At 41.0% G+C, this 20,399-nt stretch overlaps 1 protein-coding gene across 2 annotated transcripts in view; it reads right to left on the bottom strand.

The window, feature by feature from the left end:
* The window catches only part of SMYD3 (SET and MYND domain containing 3), a 701,156-nt gene that overhangs the window by 143,163 nt on the left and 537,594 nt on the right, over nucleotides 1-20,399 (bottom strand). For both annotated transcript variants that reach the window (XM_065935584.1, XM_065935585.1), the window contains exons 6-8: nucleotides 18,800-18,867; nucleotides 17,184-17,286; nucleotides 7,739-7,849 (exon numbers count right to left, since the gene is read on the bottom strand). In XM_065935584.1, the coding sequence (XP_065791656.1) occupies nucleotides 7,739-7,849; nucleotides 17,184-17,286; nucleotides 18,800-18,867 (282 nt within the window). The remainder of the gene's footprint in view (nucleotides 1-7,738; nucleotides 7,850-17,183; nucleotides 17,287-18,799; nucleotides 18,868-20,399) is intronic.

The raw sequence follows: 20,399 nt of genomic DNA, 5'->3' as shown, positions 1-20,399 counted from the left end.
CAGGGGATCTTCCCAGCCCAGGGATTGAACCTGCGTCTCCTGTGTCTTCTGCATGGCAGACCACCAGGGAAACCCCACAGAAGAAAATAAGAGCAAGTGAACTTAGAACTGTAGCATCAAGGAATGAGGAGTTTCTGAGGGTGTTTCCCCTACAGAACCATCTATTAAACGGTTTTTGAAATGGATACACTTTCAGAATGACTCTACTCAACTCTCTGTCCATAGAAGGCCCAGTGATACAAGACACAGATCCCTGCTTCGCAGACAGGCTGGTACCAGGAAAAGTGCACACATGTTTGGAAGCCCTCAGGAGAATTAGATCATTGTTTATCCTCGTATTTTCTTCTGCCGCCAAAGACTTGAATTCTTAGCTATGAGAAGCGAACAGCAGGCTTTCAACAAGCTGTTGTAAGTTCAGACTTGGAGGGGCTCACCTCTACTCCAAAGTGATAGTAATGATAAGTAAACCATAAAAAGAGAAACAAAAATAGCTTTACTAATTCGAAAACAAGATAAACATCTCTCTGGACCAGTAACAGAAATGCAGAGCAGTCAGCAAAACCGAAGCCAAAGCCTCAGGTCTGGAAGCCGGCCATTACAGACATGCGTTTGGTCCCAATGGTTAAGAGAGAGAAAAGTGCTTTACAGAAGAAAGGTGAGCTTAAAGGCAAGGGTGAGTCTTCCCTGGTTATGAAAAGAGGCTGAAAAAAAAAAAAAGGGATGATGACATGTTTCCTGGGGATAAATATTTACAGGAACTGTTGGCCCTCGAAAGCCTAGAAGACACATATAGAGTCTCTCTGGGTACAGAGTCAGATGCCTATCACCTAAGTAACCAGGTCTGCAATCTCAACATCACTGTGGTCCACACTTACAAATGCCATGAAGTCTGGTTCTGAGCTGGGGCCTGAGGGAGGCAAGCAGAAAGCAACCAGAGAGAGCAGATGTGCAGAGAAGGAGAAAAAGGAACAAGATAAGAAGACATCCCACTAAAAATGGGCCTGCCACACAGAATTCCAAAACACAGAGTGAAATGCAAGGCTAAGGTAGATACTCAACAAAAATAAAAAAATCAAGAATCTGAACATGATTTCACTCCAGGAAAATAAACTATAGCACTGAATGACCAAGACTTTAAAGTAAGATTAGGATGTGCAAATAGATACATAATAGAGAAGCATGTACTGGACATGAATAAGAAATTACAGAACAGAAACAAGTAGAAATAAAACCTAAACTGGAAGGTTGGGAATAAAAAGCAAATTTGAAATCCTACAAATAAAAAAGTCATTAAACCAACCCAATAGCAAAATAAGATGTGATTTAAGGGAGCTTTAGTTTTAGAAATACAGAGTAAATGCCGGAAGCTGAAATGGGGCACCTCTAGGGGGCAAGACTTGGGTAGCAGCAGGAGAGAGTATGTACTAAGTTTTTCAATGTGGGTCTAGTACTTTGACTTTTAATAAAAATTTTTTTTTAATTAAAAGACTATAAGAAATAGAAGGATTACTTGAAGGATATGCAGTCTTTGCTTTCTTCTATATAGTTCTATAAGTTTTACTCCTGGAATGAACTAAGCCAGAGAGATAAGAACTAGATTACATAATTTTTCACCTTCCTTACTTCTTTGATTAAGTTATAATGTGAAATGATGTCATTCAGCCACACTGAAGAATATTATAAAAATCAGCTATTTAAATCTTTGTGGATGTCTGGACAAGGATATTGATCATTCAGTCTCAGTGGGACCCGTGGCAAGGGCCTCAGAGACAGGAAAAAACTGCTTCAGCTGAGGAGCATGTATGTGCCCAGTCTTCCAGCTGTTGGGTCTTTTGAAATCAGTCTTAATACTACTCCCTTGTATTACAGATGAAAAAAATTAGAGAGGCTAAATGCCTTGCCCAAGATAGATACACAATGGACTGGAATCCAGCACAGAAATCGAGCACTTATTTTTTTTTTTTCATAATTGAGATTTTCTTGGCTATTTTGAGGATCAGTACACAGATATTTGGCTACTGAGAAATTCAGGGTAAATTTGTGATTTATTTCTTGTCACTATACAGGATCATATGGCATGCATTCTGGGTTCCAACTTGCCTATGTCTGATTTTTTGTGACTTATTTCACAAATCAATATAAAATGTATTGCTGTTATATGGCATATGCAGGTATATATTGCTGCATACATGTGCATTATCTGTGTACATGTGCCTGAAAGCCACTTCAGAATCTTTTGGATGGGGGGGGAGGTTATAATTAGATTAAACAAGTTAGATCAGACAATTGAAGAAGAGAAGAGAGGGAAAAGGAAAAGAGAAAAAAGAAACCAAGGTAGGCTGGACCTTGGGGTCATGATCCTGGAGGACAGTGAATGCCATGCTGAGTTTGAAATTTATCTTGAAGACTAAAGATAACACTCAATATTTTAAAAAATTCTGAACAAAGCAACAGCATGGAAGCAGTGCTGTTTCAGAAAACTTACTCTGAAACTATGTACAAGACAGAAGAAAGAAAGAAATTTGAGTGTCAGGTGACCAGTTAGGGGCTATTTCAATAATCTAGGAATGAGGCAACAGGGCTGTGAATAGATCGACCTGGTGTTTTAGAAGAAAGATCGTATGTAACAGGTACTAGGAAAGAAAGTGACATGGAAAGTAAACACAGCTTTTTCTTTTGCAATAAAACATGTGACATCCAAGGAAGCATACTATGTACTATCCACACACTTATGGAAACAATCAATTCCATTTAGTCTGTTCTGTTTCTATTGCCTTGGATTTTGACCTGCACAAGCCAAATCATTCCAAAACCTTCTCTAGAAGGTAAGTTTTATTTCTTCCAGAAATTAAGTTGTTGTTGATTACAAATGACAGCTAAGTTCACAAATGCAAATTACCCCTGCTATTATAAGGCCTCTTGCCTTCCTGAAACACGACACCAGGCAAGTCCAGTAACATGCAGATGTAGGCACATAATAAATATTACTTGATGGAGAAACCTGTTGAGATGAATTTTCTAGGTTCCAAGAAAAGCAGAAAAACAAGCTTGAAAACTTTAAACTAGGAACTGAAGTAAATATAATTTTTGACTGAACTAATTTTGAATGTATGCTCTTTTGGGGATGCACTAAGCTGAATTCATCTCTGTATTTTTCAAATCAAACAAACAGTATAGCAAATTCAGAAGGGATGTTTATATCGCTAAACAGAAGAAAATTCTCAAATAGAAACTTGAAAATAAAACTGATGAACTAATTGAAATCAAGTTTATATTCTCATCTAAATATATATTCTACTCACTTCCACTAGGAAACATTTCATAGAAATGATGGATAATAGAGCCAGAAGGGGCCTTAAGATGATCGAGTCTTAATACAACTCCCTTGTATAACAGGTGACATAAAAAATCAGAGAGGAAGAATGCCTTGCCCAAGATAGATACACAATGGACTGGAAAAAGAAATCGAGCATTTTTTTTTTTTTTTAAATAATAGAGATCTTCTTGGCTATTTTGAGGATCAGTACACAGATATTTCAATTTGCACACAATTCTTAAAATCTGAAAAATCATGTCACTGTGATTCTTTCCTAAACAGTTATTCTGGTGACTTTTCAGCTTAAAAATTGAAGGCAAATTTTTCTTAATAGGATATTAAGTGCCAATATCTTCAAATATTGTTATTACATTATAAATTTCACTAATTCACAACTTAATATCATATACACTATATATTCAAATTTTCAGTTTTCTTTCACAGTACATTACCAAAGTTACTATGAGAACTGCACTACCATGACCAAAGATGCTAGCATGCAATTCTGACAGGGACAACCAAGGTCAAGGGATTTTCTTTAGGAAAAGATTCTACTGAAAACGACACAGGAATGGAAGTTCAAATGTTCACAGTAAATATACAACGTGATTTCAAACTGCCATTTACTATGCTTTGTATTTTAAGATATAAAAAATAATCACCATCTACGGTATGTTAAGCAGACATTCAAGACAATCAAACCTCCTTATTCAATATCCCACTATTTTCTGGTTGTACCAAAAACTAAAAAAAACAGAAAATGATTTTACCTCTTAAAAAAAACCCTTGCAAGGGGAGGGAGGGACAAATTGGGAGAGCAGGACTGAGATATATACATTATCACGTGTTAGATAGATAACTAGTGGGAAGCTGGTGTATGGCACACAGAGGTCTACTCGGTGCTCTGTGATGACCTAGAGGAGTGTGATAGAGGGGTGTGATGGAGGGGTGTGATGGAGGGGTGGGAGGGAGGGAGGCTCCAAAGTGGGGGATATATGTGTGTATATATAGCTGATCCACTTTATTGTACAGCAGAAACAATGCAATTATGCTTCAAAAAATAATTTGTTTTTAAAAAAACCCTTTACACATAAAAAGGGAAGGAAGTGGAATTCTCTTCTTAAAAATGTCTCCAGAGCTTCTAAAAGTCTTATATTTACAAAATATTAGATAAAAATATTCCCCTGGGTCATTCAAGAAGGGAGACAGGGGCCACGGATATGACATAGCAGGTGATATTAATCAGATGGCTTTTTTCTCTCCTGTTTCATCAGAGGCTAGACTTGCTTCATTCTTAGTTTCCCCACTTTCTACAGGTAAATCGTCTTCAGTTTCTTGCTTAGGCACTTTGGCCGGTTTTCCCTTTGCTCCCTTTTTCCCTTGTGTGTGCACTTTTTGGTCTGCAGAGTATCCTTTCCTTCTGCCTCTGTGGCCTCATGTCCACAGGACATTTTCAGGAACAGGCTTAGCTGACAACCTTGCCCATCTCTTGGGCTCCCCACTCTCCACCCCTCTGGTGGAGCTGACCCTCCCCCTTGGGCATTATGATGGTGGTGGGGTGGGTGCGTGCCAGGTGCCTGGGGGCTCCTATGCACCAACAGCCTTCCCAAAGCCAGATGCTGCCACTCCTCCTGCCCTCCAGGACTTTTCTGATGATACGGCTTGGCCTACCTCTAACACAGTATTTGTAAAGGTTCAAGTTATATGTCAACTTGACTGGGTCATAGGGTACCCAGACATTTAGTCAGACGTTATTCTGGGTGTGCTCATGAGAGTGTCTTTGGATGAGATTAACACGTGGATAAATTGGCTTATTAAAGGAGATTGTTCTCCCCAGTGTGGGTGGGCCACACTCAATCAGTTGAAGCCTTGAATAGCACAGAAAGGCTGACCCCACCACTAGTAAGAGCGATCTTCTTCTCCCTGACTACCTTCTAGGTGTGATTTCACTTTCTTCTTCCCTTTGGACTCAAACTAAAATGCTGGCTTTCTTGCATCACTGAGCCTATCAACTTTCACACTGTAACTTATACCATCAGCAACCCTGGGTCTCCTGCCTGCCAACTGCAGATCTTGGGACCTGTCAGTCCCCACAATCACAGGAGCCAAATCCTTATAATCAACCAACCAACCTATCTGTCTCTTTACATGTGTGCATGCATGTGCACACACAAACACACATATACACCCTGCTCATTCTCTTTCTCTGGACAATCCTAATATTATCTCAAACTTTGAACTCAAAGGAGTAAAGAAAAGGGTCTTAATGGATATGAGAGACACTACAGATCAGGTACCAAAAAGCTATTCACAACTTCTTCTCCCTTGTCTTCTTCTGGATTAAAGGCTGAAAAGTTAAAATTTGGTTTCCTTTCCTCTTTCACAGCTGCAATAGTATGTGACACAGCTCTGACCCATAAGATACAGGTGGAAATCCCCAGGAGCGTTTCTCTTTGTTCTTTGTCTTTTATCACCCCTTGTTTTCCCTGTCTAGAGCTTGGATGCAATGACTGGGGCCTGGGGGCAGCAGTCATCCTGGGGCCATGAAGACAAAAGCATATGCTAGGGCTGTCTAAGGAGGAAGACAGAAGGATTCTGGGTCTGTGATGCGACCTACCAGGAGCTGCTCTCATGCTGGGCTGCTTCTCTAGAATTATTGAGAAAAACATATTACACTTGCTACAGCCAGTTTTCTTTTGGGTTATCTGTTATTTGTAGCTAAACCCGTTCCTATTATTTCAGCCCAGATTTCAACTATAACAATAAGTCAAAAGTGAACATGACCTGAGTTTTAACAATCACTCAAAAAAAAAAAAAAAAGAATTGAGGGTCTGCCATATAGATGGCATGTACACTTGCATGCAGAGTCATTAGGTCATGTCCGACTCCTTGAGATGCTATGGACTGTAGCCCACCAGGATCCTCAGTCCATAGGATTTTCCAGGCAAGAATACTGGAGTGAGTTGCCATGCCCTTCTCCAAAATGGCAGGTAAGAGGCACTAAATCCAACAGCCTTCCCATCCCCAACCAAGTATGCTGATGGGAAACTACCTTGCTCCCAGCCATTCCAGGTTAAACTCTGAGGAGGAATTCTAGGGGATCTATGATTCTTGGAATGTTTGTGAACGGCAAAATGTAAACACCAAAGTAGAGTAAATCTTGGGGCGCTCTTAGCAATGGATCCAACTTTTTCCATTCAATTCACTTATTTCTATAATCTATGTTTTTTCTATAATTAATGTTTTTTTAAACTATGTGATGGGCATGGTTATGGTAAATTAAAGTACCAGATTGATCAAATTAATCAAGTCAATGAGTATTTTCATTAATTCAAGATGGTGTTTGATTCAGAAGGCACATCCTATTAGCAAACTTACCATTAACTTTTTCTTTTATTCGGAGGATAACTGTTTTACAATGTTGTATTGGTTTCTGCCATACCAAAACATGAATCAGCCATAGGTATACATATGCCCCCCGCCTCTTGAACCTCTTGCTCTATAAGCTATTTTTAATGAAAAACTAACCATGATCATTGACTTCTGCATCTTTAGAATGAGCTTACGCCCCTTTCTCATGGAGTGAAAGCGACTACCTTTCTCCACTGATGTGGGCGCCAGAAGCCACAGGTAGCTGTCGAATAGTAGAAGGAACACTAGGTTTATCAAAAGATCAGCGTTTGAGACAGGGTACTACCACTTTTCCTTCATCCTGTCCCAGAGGCAGAGCTCTGAACCTTTCTGAGTTCTGTTTCCTAATTATGAGTCTTAAGTTCAAATGAGATAATAATTACAAAAGAAGCCCAACAAATGTAAAACACTCTACCAACGTAAGAGTTCATTTGACAACCTAATTGTGTGCAAACTAAGAGTAAATAGGCTCAGTGTAAGGAAAGTATATGAGTAATATGAGAAAAGTTCATTTATAATCTTTATGGCATTTATGTTGACTTTTCATTTCTCAGAAAGTAAAAGTTCCTGGATAAGGAATCTCCATCTGATAAAGTATTGCAGCAGAAAGGGTTACAGGAGGAATTTCAAAGAAATAAAAACTCAATAAAACTTGCTGTATTTACTACAGAGCAATAGCTGTTACCACTCATAACGTAATTAGCCCTCTTGCTATAGGCTCTAATAGCACTCTGGCCTCCAACATCTTTTTAATTACATGTTTTACACCCACATTCCCTCTAGACTCCATAGATCCTTACCTGAGATTAAACCTCTTGTTGCCTGGTGGTTGATAAGAGTTCCAGGAAATAAAACATATGCAGCACAATGTATTGTTTTATTTACCTTTGTTTCCTATTATTCACTGAGAGTCATTTACTTTTGGGTTAATGGGAAATAAGAGCAGAGTGCTCTGCAAAATCATGGGGAGATTGCCTGGGTGGTGTTTCAAGCTGGTTCCATACCACATACCTTGTCCTGGGTTTGACACCGGAAACAGTCACAGTCAAAGCAGTACTGGTCCCTCAGCTGCTTCCTGCGCTCCTCGCTGGTCATCAGCATGTCCAAGTAGCAGATGGTGAGCTGCGGAGGCCAGAGAGAGGGAGTCGTCACACGGCTGCCGTGCCCACCTTCTTTAACAAAGGCTATTACTTCAAATTGTTAAAGTAAAACGTGTTTTAGTTATACACCAGAAAGTGCGAGGAGATACTTCTTACAGTCTCTCCACCCAAATAATCACAAGTAAAAAATTTTAAGGCATTACCTTCCAGTCTTTATTAGGTATATCATATACTTAATATTTTAAAGAATTGGGCTCATCAACTCTATGCACTTTTGCACATTTTATTCACTAAGCAGAAAATATCAAGAAGCTGTTATACGTTTGGTACTAGTAAGTTTTGGTAATACTTTCTGTAACCACTGGCAATCAGAGAAGCCACATTAATCCTGGCAATCAAAAGGATGGCAGATTTGTAGCCAGATTGCTCTTAAATCCTACTCAGCTCTATAGCTGCTTCATGGAACTTAGGTTCAACCAGATTTGGACTGTTGGAAATGAGGAGACAGTTCTTTCACTTGTGAGGATTTAAAAAGATGGAACACTTTCCAAATAGGGAGAACTTAATGCCAGAATGCGATCACTGATGAAGGTACCTAACTTGACTTCCTTGGACCCTTTTAAATATAATAACTACGTCCTGCCTTGAGTTTTAAGCCAGATTTTTCACTCTCCTCTTTCACCTTCATCAACATCTAAAAAGCTAAGATTATGGCATCTGGTTCCATCACTTTATGGCAGATAGAAGAAGGAAAAGTGGAACCAGTGACAGATTCTATTTTCTTGGGCTCCAAAATCACTGAGGATAGTGACTGCAGCCATGAAATTAAGAGACACTCGCTCCTTGAAAGGAAAGCTATGACAAACCCAGATAGTGTATTAAAAAACAAAGATATTACTTTCAAACAGTGAAAGCTATGGTTTTTCCAGTAGTTATGTACAGGTGTGAGAGTTGGCCCATAAAGAAGGCTGAGTGCCAAGAACTGACACTTTCAAATTGTGGTGCTGGAGAAGACTCTTGAGAGTCCCCTGCACAGCAAGGAAATCAAACCAGTCAGTTCTAAAGGAAATCAACCCTGAATATTCATTGGAAGGACTGATGTTGAAGTTGAAGCTCCAACACTTTGGCCACCTGATGTAGAGAGTTGACTCGCTGGAAAAGACCCTGATGCTGGAAAGATTGAAGGCAGGAGGAGAAGAGGGCAGCAGAGGAAATGGCTAGATAGCATCACTAACCGAACAGACATGAATTTGAGCAAACTCCAGGAGATAGTGAAGGATGGGGAAGCCTGGCATGCCTTCGGACACGACTTAGCGACTGAATAACAATACGCCTTACACCAGACAGTGAAAGACCACAGGTGAGAGGGCACACTTCAGGGACTTTCCAGGTTTCTCTCTAGCCCTAAGTTTTCACTTTAAGATGCAGGTCTTTATGTAACATCAAGATGTTTAAACATTTCTTAGATCCATCTACTGAAAGTAAATTCAAAACATACAAAATGGAACTCCAGATTTCCCCAACTTTTCCCTCACAGCTGGAACATTCCCAGTCTCAGTTGACATTAATTCATCTTTCATGTTATCCAAGTGGAGACCTCGGGGTCACCCCCAAGGTGGGGTCACCCCTGACTTCCCTTCCTTTCACTTCCCCACTCAATCCACTAGGAAACTCTGTGGGCTCAACCATAGAAATACACCCAGAACCAACCACGTTCTACCTTTTCCTCCTGTTCCATCCTGGTCTGAGCCATCATCATCTCTTGCCTGTAAAATGCAAGTCTCATCAGCATCCCGGCTCCTCCCCTGAGTTGCCTGCACTCCATCCTCTAAACCAGAGTAATTCACTTAAAATGTCAGTTGGATCAGATCTTTCCTCTCTTCTAAATGTTCCAACGGCTCCTCCTTTAGCTTAGAGCAAAAGTCAAGTCCTTACAATGGATTCTCATGACACGACTCAAAGTGTGGTTCTGCAGCATGGGCTATTGGTCTATGTTGAAGTGAGTAAAGAAATGCAAAGCAAACATTTAGAAATTTTGACATCAATCTGGTAAGAGAAATTTTATGTGGCTTGAATAATAAAACATTAGGCTCTTATTTTAAGTTCACTTTTCTAGTAATTCATTTTCATTAAATCTTATAAAACTAGTAGCTGACAATGGATTAAGGAAAACAAAATAATAAAGAAACTGGTCCTTCATCACAGGTAGTGGAAGCAGCAATGGTTTCATAAAAGGTCTGTTCCCATCTCCTCTCTCCTCCTGGCTGCTTCAGGCAGCCCAGCCTCACTGGGGTTTCACACACACACCCGCTTCAAGGCCTGTGCATGGGTGCTTCCTCTGCCCTTCCCCAAGATCTACTATGGTGACCTCCCTCTGTTCCTTCGAGTTTTCATCAAAACTGACTTTCTCACTGAGATCTAACCTTACTGCCCTATTGATCTGGCTACTCCAGGTCTTTAGTTGCAGCATGCAGGATCTTTAGCTGTGGCATGTGAGATCTAGTTTCCTGACCCAGGGCCCCCTGCACTGGGAGCTCAGAGTCTCAGTCACTGGATCACAAGGGAAGTCCCCTTACAACCTTATTTAAAATAACAACTTGACTCCTTCCTCACCCAAGTAGTCCTAATTTCCTCATCCTCCTCTAGTTTTCCTTTTTCTGTACAAGATCAGCTAGTGACATACTGCATAAATTACTTCTTTATTTGCTTTTATGTGTAGAAGTAATTGGGGGGGGTGCTGTGTAGTGGGGGAAGAAGCGGGTAGTAAAGGAGAGAAAGGAGGCAGGATCATCCACTGAGGGAGATGACAAACACTCCCTAGAGCAGAACACGCCACGTGGCTTTCTGAGACTTAAAAGAAAGCATCTCACGACTACAAAGCCTAATCTTTCTTGTCTGACAGCATGGTAGGGCAGGGGAGGCCATACTGACAGAAAACATGGCTTTGGGAGGCCTCGTTAAAGCGGTCAGTGGGGAAGAAGGTCAAGTCCACCCTGGCCATCACCAGGGTGACAGAAGCTACAGCCTCAGCTGGCTGGCCCTCTATAAAGCCTTCCCATGTGAGGTGGCTATAACATGCTGCTCCGCATGCAGAAAACGAGAGTGTCTGTCCTTAAGGAATGTACACTGACGTTACTGAACATCTACAACGTGCTGGGCACTCACCAGTGAAAACCAGCCTAGGTCTTAGATCCATTTGGGAACTGCACCCACATCTATTGATTCAGGCTGACACTCTTTTTGCAGTAACGTGGCTTATGCCTCTGGTGGGGTGCTGGGTGGGGGAGAGGATGGGGAGTAGGAGTTGCATCATGTGGGGTCTTCCACTGAACACACAGACCCTCTAGCTGTGTCATGCTGGCGCCAGAGCGTGTATGTAGCCTCAGTGGTTGTGCCACACGGGCTTAGTTGTCCGTGGCATGTAGGATCTTTCTAGACCAGGGACTGAACCCATGTCCTCTGCACTGGCAGGCAGGTTCTTAGCCACTGGATCACCAGAAAAGTCCCTACAACTCTAGTTCTCCATCCAGCCCAATGACTCTTGGTCATCAGCCCCAAATATTAGGATTAACCAGTAGTAGTTATTGGGTGATTACAATGTGCCCAGGGTGAAACCAACAAATCCAGGGCCTGTCTCACCAGAGAAATATGCTTGACAAACCTGAGTTTATTACAAGGGCCAAAACTCATGAGTGATCATGCCAGCCAGAGAATGGGCAGCAGAAGGCTAGTTATTTCATTTAATCCCAATAAAGAGACTCCTACGGCCTCCCTCAGTATCCTGTAACTGCCTGGAACCATTAACTGGACTGTGTAATGATCTTCCAGCTGCCTCCCTGCTGCCTTTAGCCTACAGTACATCTTCTAAATTGCTTTAAGGGAGATCTTCCTAAAGCTCACATTTGATCACATCATTTGTCTACACAAAGTTCTGACGGTTCCTCCCTGAACATAGGATGAGGGTACACAAGGCTTCTCAAGCTGATTTTCTGTCTGCCTTTCTAGCCTCAAACTCTCCCCCTGCACCCTTTGGTGGTTTAGTTGCTCAGTCATGTCTGACTCCTGCAATCCCATAGACTATAGCCCACCAGGTTCTTCCATCCATGGAATTTCTTAGGCAAGAATACTGGAGTGGGTTGCCATTTCCTTCTCCAGGGGATCTTCCCAACCCAGATTTAGAACCTGAGTCTTCTGTACTGCAGGTGGATTCTTTACCCTGCCCACTACCATCTTCCATAATTATGTATATCCAACATAATTATGTTGAAATAATGTACACCATGCAATGTGTATGGTGCTGACCTTCACCAGCCAATGAATGCCCTTTCACCCATTCTCAGCCTATTCAGAACGCTCTCCTCCTTCAGGCATGGCTCAAATAAGACTCCTTCAACGAAGAATGCCCCATTCTTCTCCTTGGGCCTCTTTCACACCAGTGAAGTTTGTAAAATACACTATCAAAACTGAAGGTCTCAACAGCAAAAACATTTTTGTCCATAGTTTTTTTGGAAAAAATATCCAAATTACTAACTAGTGATGACAGCTAAATCATTTTATCAACCAGAGCTAAAAACCTTTATCAAAGACTCACTGACTCACCAGTTTTAATGGAGAATCTGCTCACTCAATGTAGGGCTCATTTAGTGGGAACATATATCTGAAACTTTGCCATTGATCAGTGGATGTTTTAATGGCAAAGAACAAGATCACATTAAAATATTAATGCTACTGGCCATAGCTTTGCCATTTTAGTGCAGTTCTTATGGAAAATGCAGTATATCATTTCCAACATTAGAGTAGTATCATGAAAGATATTTGCTGGATATTAAATTTGTTGCTTACTTGAAAATTTCAAGGCAAAATGAATCCCTTTTACATGAAGCCCATCTTCTCATTATGTATTTCTGAGTGGATAATAAGATCAAATTAAAATTATACTCTGTTTTCATTTCTCAAATTACACTGTCACAATTATAAATTTTTCTAATACTGGCTCTGAATTGAAAATAGACTTTGAAAAATCCTTCCTCTCTTAGAGTAGGATTGACATATATATACTACCATGTATAAAATAGCTAGTGGGAAGCTCAGCTCAGTGATGACCTAGAGGGGTGGGATAGGGGGTGGTTAAGAGGGAGTCTCAAGAGGGAGGGTGTAGATACAAACACACACACATACACATATATACGTATGGATGACTCACGTTGTTGCACAAAAGAAACTAACACAAAATTATAAAGCAATTCTGTGTGTGTGTGTGTGTGCTCATTCATGTTCAACTCTTTGTGACCCCATGGACTGTAGCCCACCAGGCTCCTCTGTCCATGGGATTTCGCAGGCAAGAATACTGGAGGGGGTTGCCACTTCCTTTTCTGTAAAGCAATTATACTTCGACAAAAATAAATAAAATCCTTTAAAAAGAAAAAGAAAAATCCTCCCTCTCTTTAAAATCAAACTTGAATGCTAATCATATCTCTGCTGTTTGTCACAACCTTGTAGCCACTTTTCAAATTCTGCTAGCTCTCAGTTCAGTTCATTCAGTTTAGTCACTCAGTCGTGTCCGACTCTTTGTGACCTCATGGACTGCAGCACACCAGGCTTCCCTGTCCATCATCAACTCCTGGAGCTTGCTCAAACCCATGCCCATAGAGTCAGTGATGCCATCCAACCATCTCATTCTCTGTCATTCCCTTCTCCTCCTGCCTTCAATCTTTCCCAGCATCAGGGTCTTTTCCAGCAAGTCAGTTCTTCGCATCAGGTGGCCAAAGTATTGGAGCTTCAGCTTCAGCATCAGCCCTTCCAATGAATATTCAGGGTCAATTTCCTTTAATATTGACTGGTTGGATCTCCTTGCAGTCCAAGGGACTCTCCAGAGTCTTCTCCAGCACCAAAGTTCAAAAGCATCAATTCTTCAGCAGTCGAGAGCTTTCTTTATGCTCCAACTCTCACATCCATACATGACAACTGGAAAAACCATAGCTTTGACCAGATGGACCTTTGTCAGCAAAGTAATGTCTTTGTTTTTTAATATGCTATCTAGGTTGGTCACAGCTCTTCTTCCACAGAGCAAGTGTCTTTTAATTTCATGGCTGCAGTCATCATCTGCAGTGATTTTGGAACCCAGGAAAAAGTCTGTCACTGTTTTCACTGTTTTCCCATCTAATTGCCATGAAGTGATGGGACTGGATGCCATGATCTTAGTTTTTAGAATGTTGAATTTTAAGCCAACTTTTTCACTCGCCTCTTTCACTTTCATAAAGACGCTCCTCATTTCTGCTTCACTTTCTGCCATAAGGGTGGTGTCATCTGCATATCTGAGGTTATTGATATTTCTCCTGGCAATACTGATTCCAGCTTGTGCTTCATCAAGCCCAGCATTTCGCATGATGTATTCTGCATATACATTAAATAAGTAGGGTGACAGTATACAGTCTTGACATACTCCTTTCCCAATTTGGAACCAGTTCATTGTTCCATGTCCGGTTCTAACTGTTGCTTCTTGACCTGCATACAGATTTCTCAGGAGGCAGGTAAGGTGGTCTGGTATTCCCATCTCTTGAAGAATTTTCTACAGTTTGTTGTGATCCACATAGTCAAATGCATTGCTGTAGTCAATAAAGCAGAAGCAGACGTTTCTCTGGAACTCTCTTGCTTTTTCCATGATCCAGTGGATACTAAAGGAGTCATGTGCATGTGTATGAGCATGCATGCTCAGTCACTCAGTGGTGTCCAACTCTTTGACACTGTGGACTGTAGCCTACCAGGTACTCTGTCCATGGGATTCTCCAGACAAGAATACCGGAGAGGGTTGCCATTTTCTACTCTAGGGGATCTTCCCAACCCACAGATTAGACCCATGTATCAAAGCCGAGGATCAAACCCTGCACTGGTAGGGGAATTCTTTACTACTGAGCCACCGGGGAAGGCCACAGGAGACACAACTGCCCGTCCTCATGAAGCTCGTCGATGAATGGAGAAGAGACTAAAAGAGCCAGAATAAATGCCAAAGAAATATTAATAACCACTCTAAGGTCTCAGAGGAAAAAACCTTATAATTTGAGAAATCAGGAAATGCTTTACAGAAGAGATGATATTTGAGGAGTAAATAACATTAAGACAGGTAAGAAATGTTAGGAAGACAGAGCCACTGGGCAGAGAAAGTGTATAATGGTAGGAAAACATTTATTTTCTGAACAAATTGGTATTAAAAGAACTTATGGGGACAATTCTCTCTATTGAGAAGCCATTTGGATAAGGACCGTGGGGAAAAATATCTGAGTCTACTGGGCAGATGCTGAGCAGAACTACTCTGTGTCAGGCAAGAGGAAGGATTTGCTTGTTTCTCCAGAGATGGAAAGTGAAGGACATGAAATAAGCACTAAAAGATGGTGTTTTTCAACTAAACGAAAACTAACCAAGGAGAATAATTGGTAGCCAAGCCTAGAAAACAAGATATGAAGAAATTTCTTTGTTGTTTCTGAGAACTCCAACTGTTTCTCATAGTTTTCCTGTTTGCTTGTCAAGTTACCTATTTTTTTTTTAATTTAACAAAACAACAACAACATTATCAAAAGGCAGCCGTCGCTCAGCTCCCAAACTAATGTTGTTGAAAATGGATAGCAGCCCCCTCCTTCCCTGGCTTGAAGTCACATATGGTCCAAGGAAAAAAAAATCTAAATTCCACATATTGTTGACAGATATCCCCATGTACCTACTACACCGATCCTAAACACTGGAAATTCAATTAAGTGGCTGATAAGAGACAGCTTATTCAGTTGCAACTCAGTTTGGAGGCAGTCTTATCAAAGCCAAATCCCTGTCTACATAAAATATGGTACCTCTGAGTTTAGGTTTTATTGGCTGAGTGCTGCATAAATGCAATAAAAGCTTATGATAGTCTGTTTTCCTTGCAATAAATATCCACTTTAGCAAATTGGAAGGTAGAGGGAAACTGGGTTCTGAAAAGCATAAATATCTATAACCCAGAATTCAGGGTAGGAGCTGTGTGAACTCTGTCAGGTTCAGGTTCAGCAGTGCTGGAGTAGCCCATCCCCAGCTATCTTGTGAGCCTTTGGACTTCTGAGAAGGGTCCTCATCAAAAGAGGCTGGCTGGGCAGCCTGCGGAACTGGAAAGGTCAAGGCCAGTTCAGCACTGGAGGTCATACTTTCTGTCCTCTACTGCCTTCACATCTTTGCTTGGACAGTTACTCTGAGAAGCTGACGCTGATAGGTTTGTCAAGGCCCAGTGACAACCTGAAAGAATAAAACCTGTTTGCTTTCTTAACACAAAGGTAAAAATGAATCACCCTTGAAATGCAATTAATGGCCTTGGGAGTAAGTAAACCCTTGAGATCTTTCACAAGCTTGGGCTGACCTCTCTGACTACAGAAGGATGACCACTTGCAGAGATGCAAGAGGCCGATGAACTGTCATATGCACAAAACACACACATTATCACACACACACACACATCTCTCCCACACACATATAGTAGGAACTTTCCATCATCCAGGTTAACGATGATTAAAAAAAAAAGTTAGCCCACCTATATCTGGAAGCAATGATGATTAAATTAGTCTCTGGGTAGACTTTTTTTTTTTTTTTAGTTAAATTTTTTATTGGAGTATAGTTACTTCCCTGGTGGCTCAAATAGTAAAGGATTTGCCTGCGATGTAGGAGACCTAGGTTCAATCCCTGGGTTGGGAGGATCCTTTGGAGGAGGGCATGGCAACCCACTGCAGTATTCTTGCCTGGAGAATCCCCATGGACAGAGGAGCCTGGCAGGCTACAGTCCATGGGGTCGCAAAGAGTCAGACACGACTGAGCGACTAAGCAAGCACAGCACATGGCTGCTTTACAACGTCGTGTCAGATTCTTCTGGACAGCAAAATGAATCAGCTGTAGGCACACGTATGTATGCATGTATGTATGTACATATGTATGTACGTATATACACACATATGTACATATGCATGTATGTAGGTAGGTAGGTATGCAGGTATGTATGTACATAAGTATAGCTGTTTCCTTTCGGAATTTCTTCCCATGCAGGTCCCCACAGTGCACCAATGGATGAATGGATAAAGGGGATTTGATATTTACATACAATGAATATTATTCAGCCATGTAAAGGAATGAAATGGGGTCATTTATAGAGATGTGGATGGACCTAGAGAATGTCATAGACTGAAGTGAGTCAGAAAGAGAAAAACAAATATCGCACATTAACACATATATGTGGGTAGAGGTAATATATACATTTTCTTCAGCGGAAAGACAATGAAAAGCTGCCCTTCAGGCACAACTGGCTGTAACGGAAAAAAGAGGCCAGCCAGTGGGAAACACGGGTTCCTTACCTCCTCTCCCGCTTCAACATCTCGGACTGCACGCAGCAAGAGGTGGGGCCCGTTGAACACAATCGAACAGTTGGGGTCACAGCTGTGATTGAGCAAAGACATACTGGAGAAAAGAAATAAAAGGAGAATACTGTGACTCAGTAGACAGAAGCAAACAGCTAAATTTAACAACTATAATGGCAAAAGACACTTTACTTTAGGGGCAGGGGGACAGGTAGGGTGACAGTGTACCAGGAATTGAGTCCTCTGGGGGCACTAGCCTATTTCCCATGAAGTGAAAGGCTCCCTGGGTGAAAGCTCATTAGGGAAGTTTGTTAATAAACTTTAGGGGATGGGTATGGGGAGGTGGCTCTCTCATTAGGTACCAGCTACTAAGGTGACCCAACATGAAGATGAGGGAAAACAAACTGCTTTGCAAAGGAAAAATTTCTGAGGTAAAGGATACCTTATTTACTTCTGAGGTAAATAGGAAGCAGCCAAAATACCCCTGAGTTTCCCACTCGGGATCACATTTTGTTGAACTCCTTCAGCAGAACTGCCAACTTCACTAGAACACATGCAACCATGTCACAGAATTAATAGAAGTACTTCCTCTTCAACAGAATGTTGAGATTATCTCACTACCAAGACCCTCATGCATTCCAGGCCATGGCAAGTCATTTCATTACCTTGGAGGAATACCTTTTTCTTTTGAGGAAGGGAATGTATTTAAGCTGCCACCACATTTGATAATAATGAGAAATAACTCTAAGTGCGCATTCACTATGTAGAAAGCCCCTTCTTAGCACACGACCTTGTTGATCAAATTTCATCATCACAATAATCTTATGAGAGTCATTTATTGATCCATACCATAGACCTGTGATTTATAACACATGAAAAATAAGAAGCTGACTTCTCAGATTCACAGTTAATTATACGAAAGACCCTCTTTGTATTTGGACACTAATAGCCTGAAAACAAAATGAAACTCAGAGTGCTTGTTGAAGGAGAATCTAGCAGCTCGGCGATACAGATCACCTTGGTGAGAGTTGGAGAGAGCTCTTCGGGAGACCAGAGCCTAAGAGGGTTCCACCTCATGGAGCACTGGGGCTCAGAGTAGGCTGAGCCAAAAGACAACATGGACCCAACTGGTGCATTACAGCAAGTCTGGTGTAATAATCATATGATCAGCCCAGAAGGATTAAGATCAGGGAAGAGTGGTTTACTAGCACCCACAACCCCTAACTATTTTTTAAATGTTGTTGGCTTTTTTTTTTTTCTTTTTGGTCATGCCCTGTAGCATGTGGGATCCTAGTTCCCTGACCAGTGATCAAACCTACACCTTTTGTGCTGAAAGGACACAGCTTTAACCAGTGGCCACAGGGCAGTCCTCAACACAATTCCCAACAAGAATTTAGGTCTGAGGTCTGCCTCTCCATTAATAGCATAGAATATAATGTGGGGTTATAAAACTGTTTTCTTTAAACTTCAAATTTTCCATTTTTCTTGTAATTTATCATTAAGTTTCAAGCTTGGCTCTCAAACCAGCTGCATGTAATAGCCTTTCTAACTACTTTTAAAAGGTTGGGAATTAAAGAGACTCCTTCCAGTAAATGAAATAGCATCCACTCTACCTAGGATATAGTCCAACACCAACTTCCTGCATCTCTGCGTTACAGATGGTGAAAGAGTTGCAGATCACCTGTAAAAACAAGAGGGAAACAGTCAGGATTACCTGTCACCTAAGAAACCTCATAGGCAAAAGAACAAAAATTGTCAGAATAAAATGCAAGAACCTTTTAGTAGTTGCTTTGGAAAGACTCAAGTCAAACATGAATACTCTTCCATTTGTAAAATAACATGTCTGGGACATACTTTCCTTAAGTTTGAGAACTGATGACATATGGATAATCTTTAAAAACAATATTTTTCTGTCAATATCATGGTGACACAATAAAAAGGTCATGATATGATGCATGAAAATCTAAATAGTATGCAGCGTATAAAGAAGGCTGAGCGCTGAAGAATTGATGCTTTTGAATTGTGGTGCTGGAGAAGACTCTTGAGAGGCCTTTGGACAGCAAGGAGATCAAGCCAGTCAATCCTAAAGGAAATCAACCCTAAATAGTCATTGGAAGGACTGATGCTGAAGCTGAAGTTCTAGTACTTTGGCCACCTGATTTGAAGAGCTGGCTCATTGAAAAAGACCCTGATGCTGGGAAAGAATGAGGGCAGGAGGAGAAGGGGTGACAGAGGATAAGATGGTTGGATAGCATCACCATTCATTGGACCTAAGTTTGAGGAAACTCTGGGAGATAGTGAAAGACAGGGAAGCCTGGTGTGCTGTAGTCCATGGGGTCAAAAAGAGCTGGACATGACTTAGTGACTGAACAATAATGTAGTGTGTGATCCTGTTCTTTAAATATACATACAGACACACACACAGACACAGACACACACACATATATATATGTGTAATTTGTATACATTAAAAAAACTTAGGGTGGTTAAATGCAGAAATATCAACAACATCAAATATCAACATAAAACACCACCACCACCACAACAACAAAACCCTCAGGTTTAAACCAGCACAATCTAATCCTCTCCATCAGGTATTCAAAATTCAGAATACAAATAATCTATTTATTGAGGACCAGAGTCTCACCATGTTAGATTTTTCATGCAAACAAACTGCCTATAGTTTCCAAATGCCACTGTGTATCTGGGGAATAACAGCAACTTGTCTTTTATTCCTACAAAGGGTGAAGTACATCCTGAGTAAGTGTACAATCCAAGCTGATGACCAACCATGTGAGCACAGGGAGTAATTCAATCAGGCTATGTACAGCACATGACTTGGCACTTGGAAACCCACACTGAGTGTACAGCACGGTCCTATATCCTATAAGGCGATGGGGCAAAAGAAAAGATGCAGTCAGTGTACTTGGGGAACTTAAAACCTATGGAAGGGCATACACAACCACAGAAAGAGCAGGGGACTTAAAAATCTAGAGCCTGGCCGTAAATCCTGCCTCAGTTAGGTATTAGGGATAGAACAAGAAAGAAAAACATAAAAATTCCTGCCTTCATGGAGCTTAAGTACTAACAGGGAAGACATAAATATTTAATAGAAAATGACACATGTGGATAAATGCTGAGAAAGAAATAAAGTAAAAGGGCAGAAAAAGGTGTTCAGGAAAGTTCTTTAGGACAATTAAGCAGAAATCTGAA

Source organism: Muntiacus reevesi, chromosome 5 (genome assembly GCF_963930625.1).
Source record: "Muntiacus reevesi chromosome 5, mMunRee1.1, whole genome shotgun sequence".
In the NCBI taxonomy this organism is placed as follows: Eukaryota; Metazoa; Chordata; class Mammalia; order Artiodactyla; family Cervidae; genus Muntiacus; species Muntiacus reevesi.
This window is presented reverse-complemented; position numbering and strand designations above follow the sequence as displayed.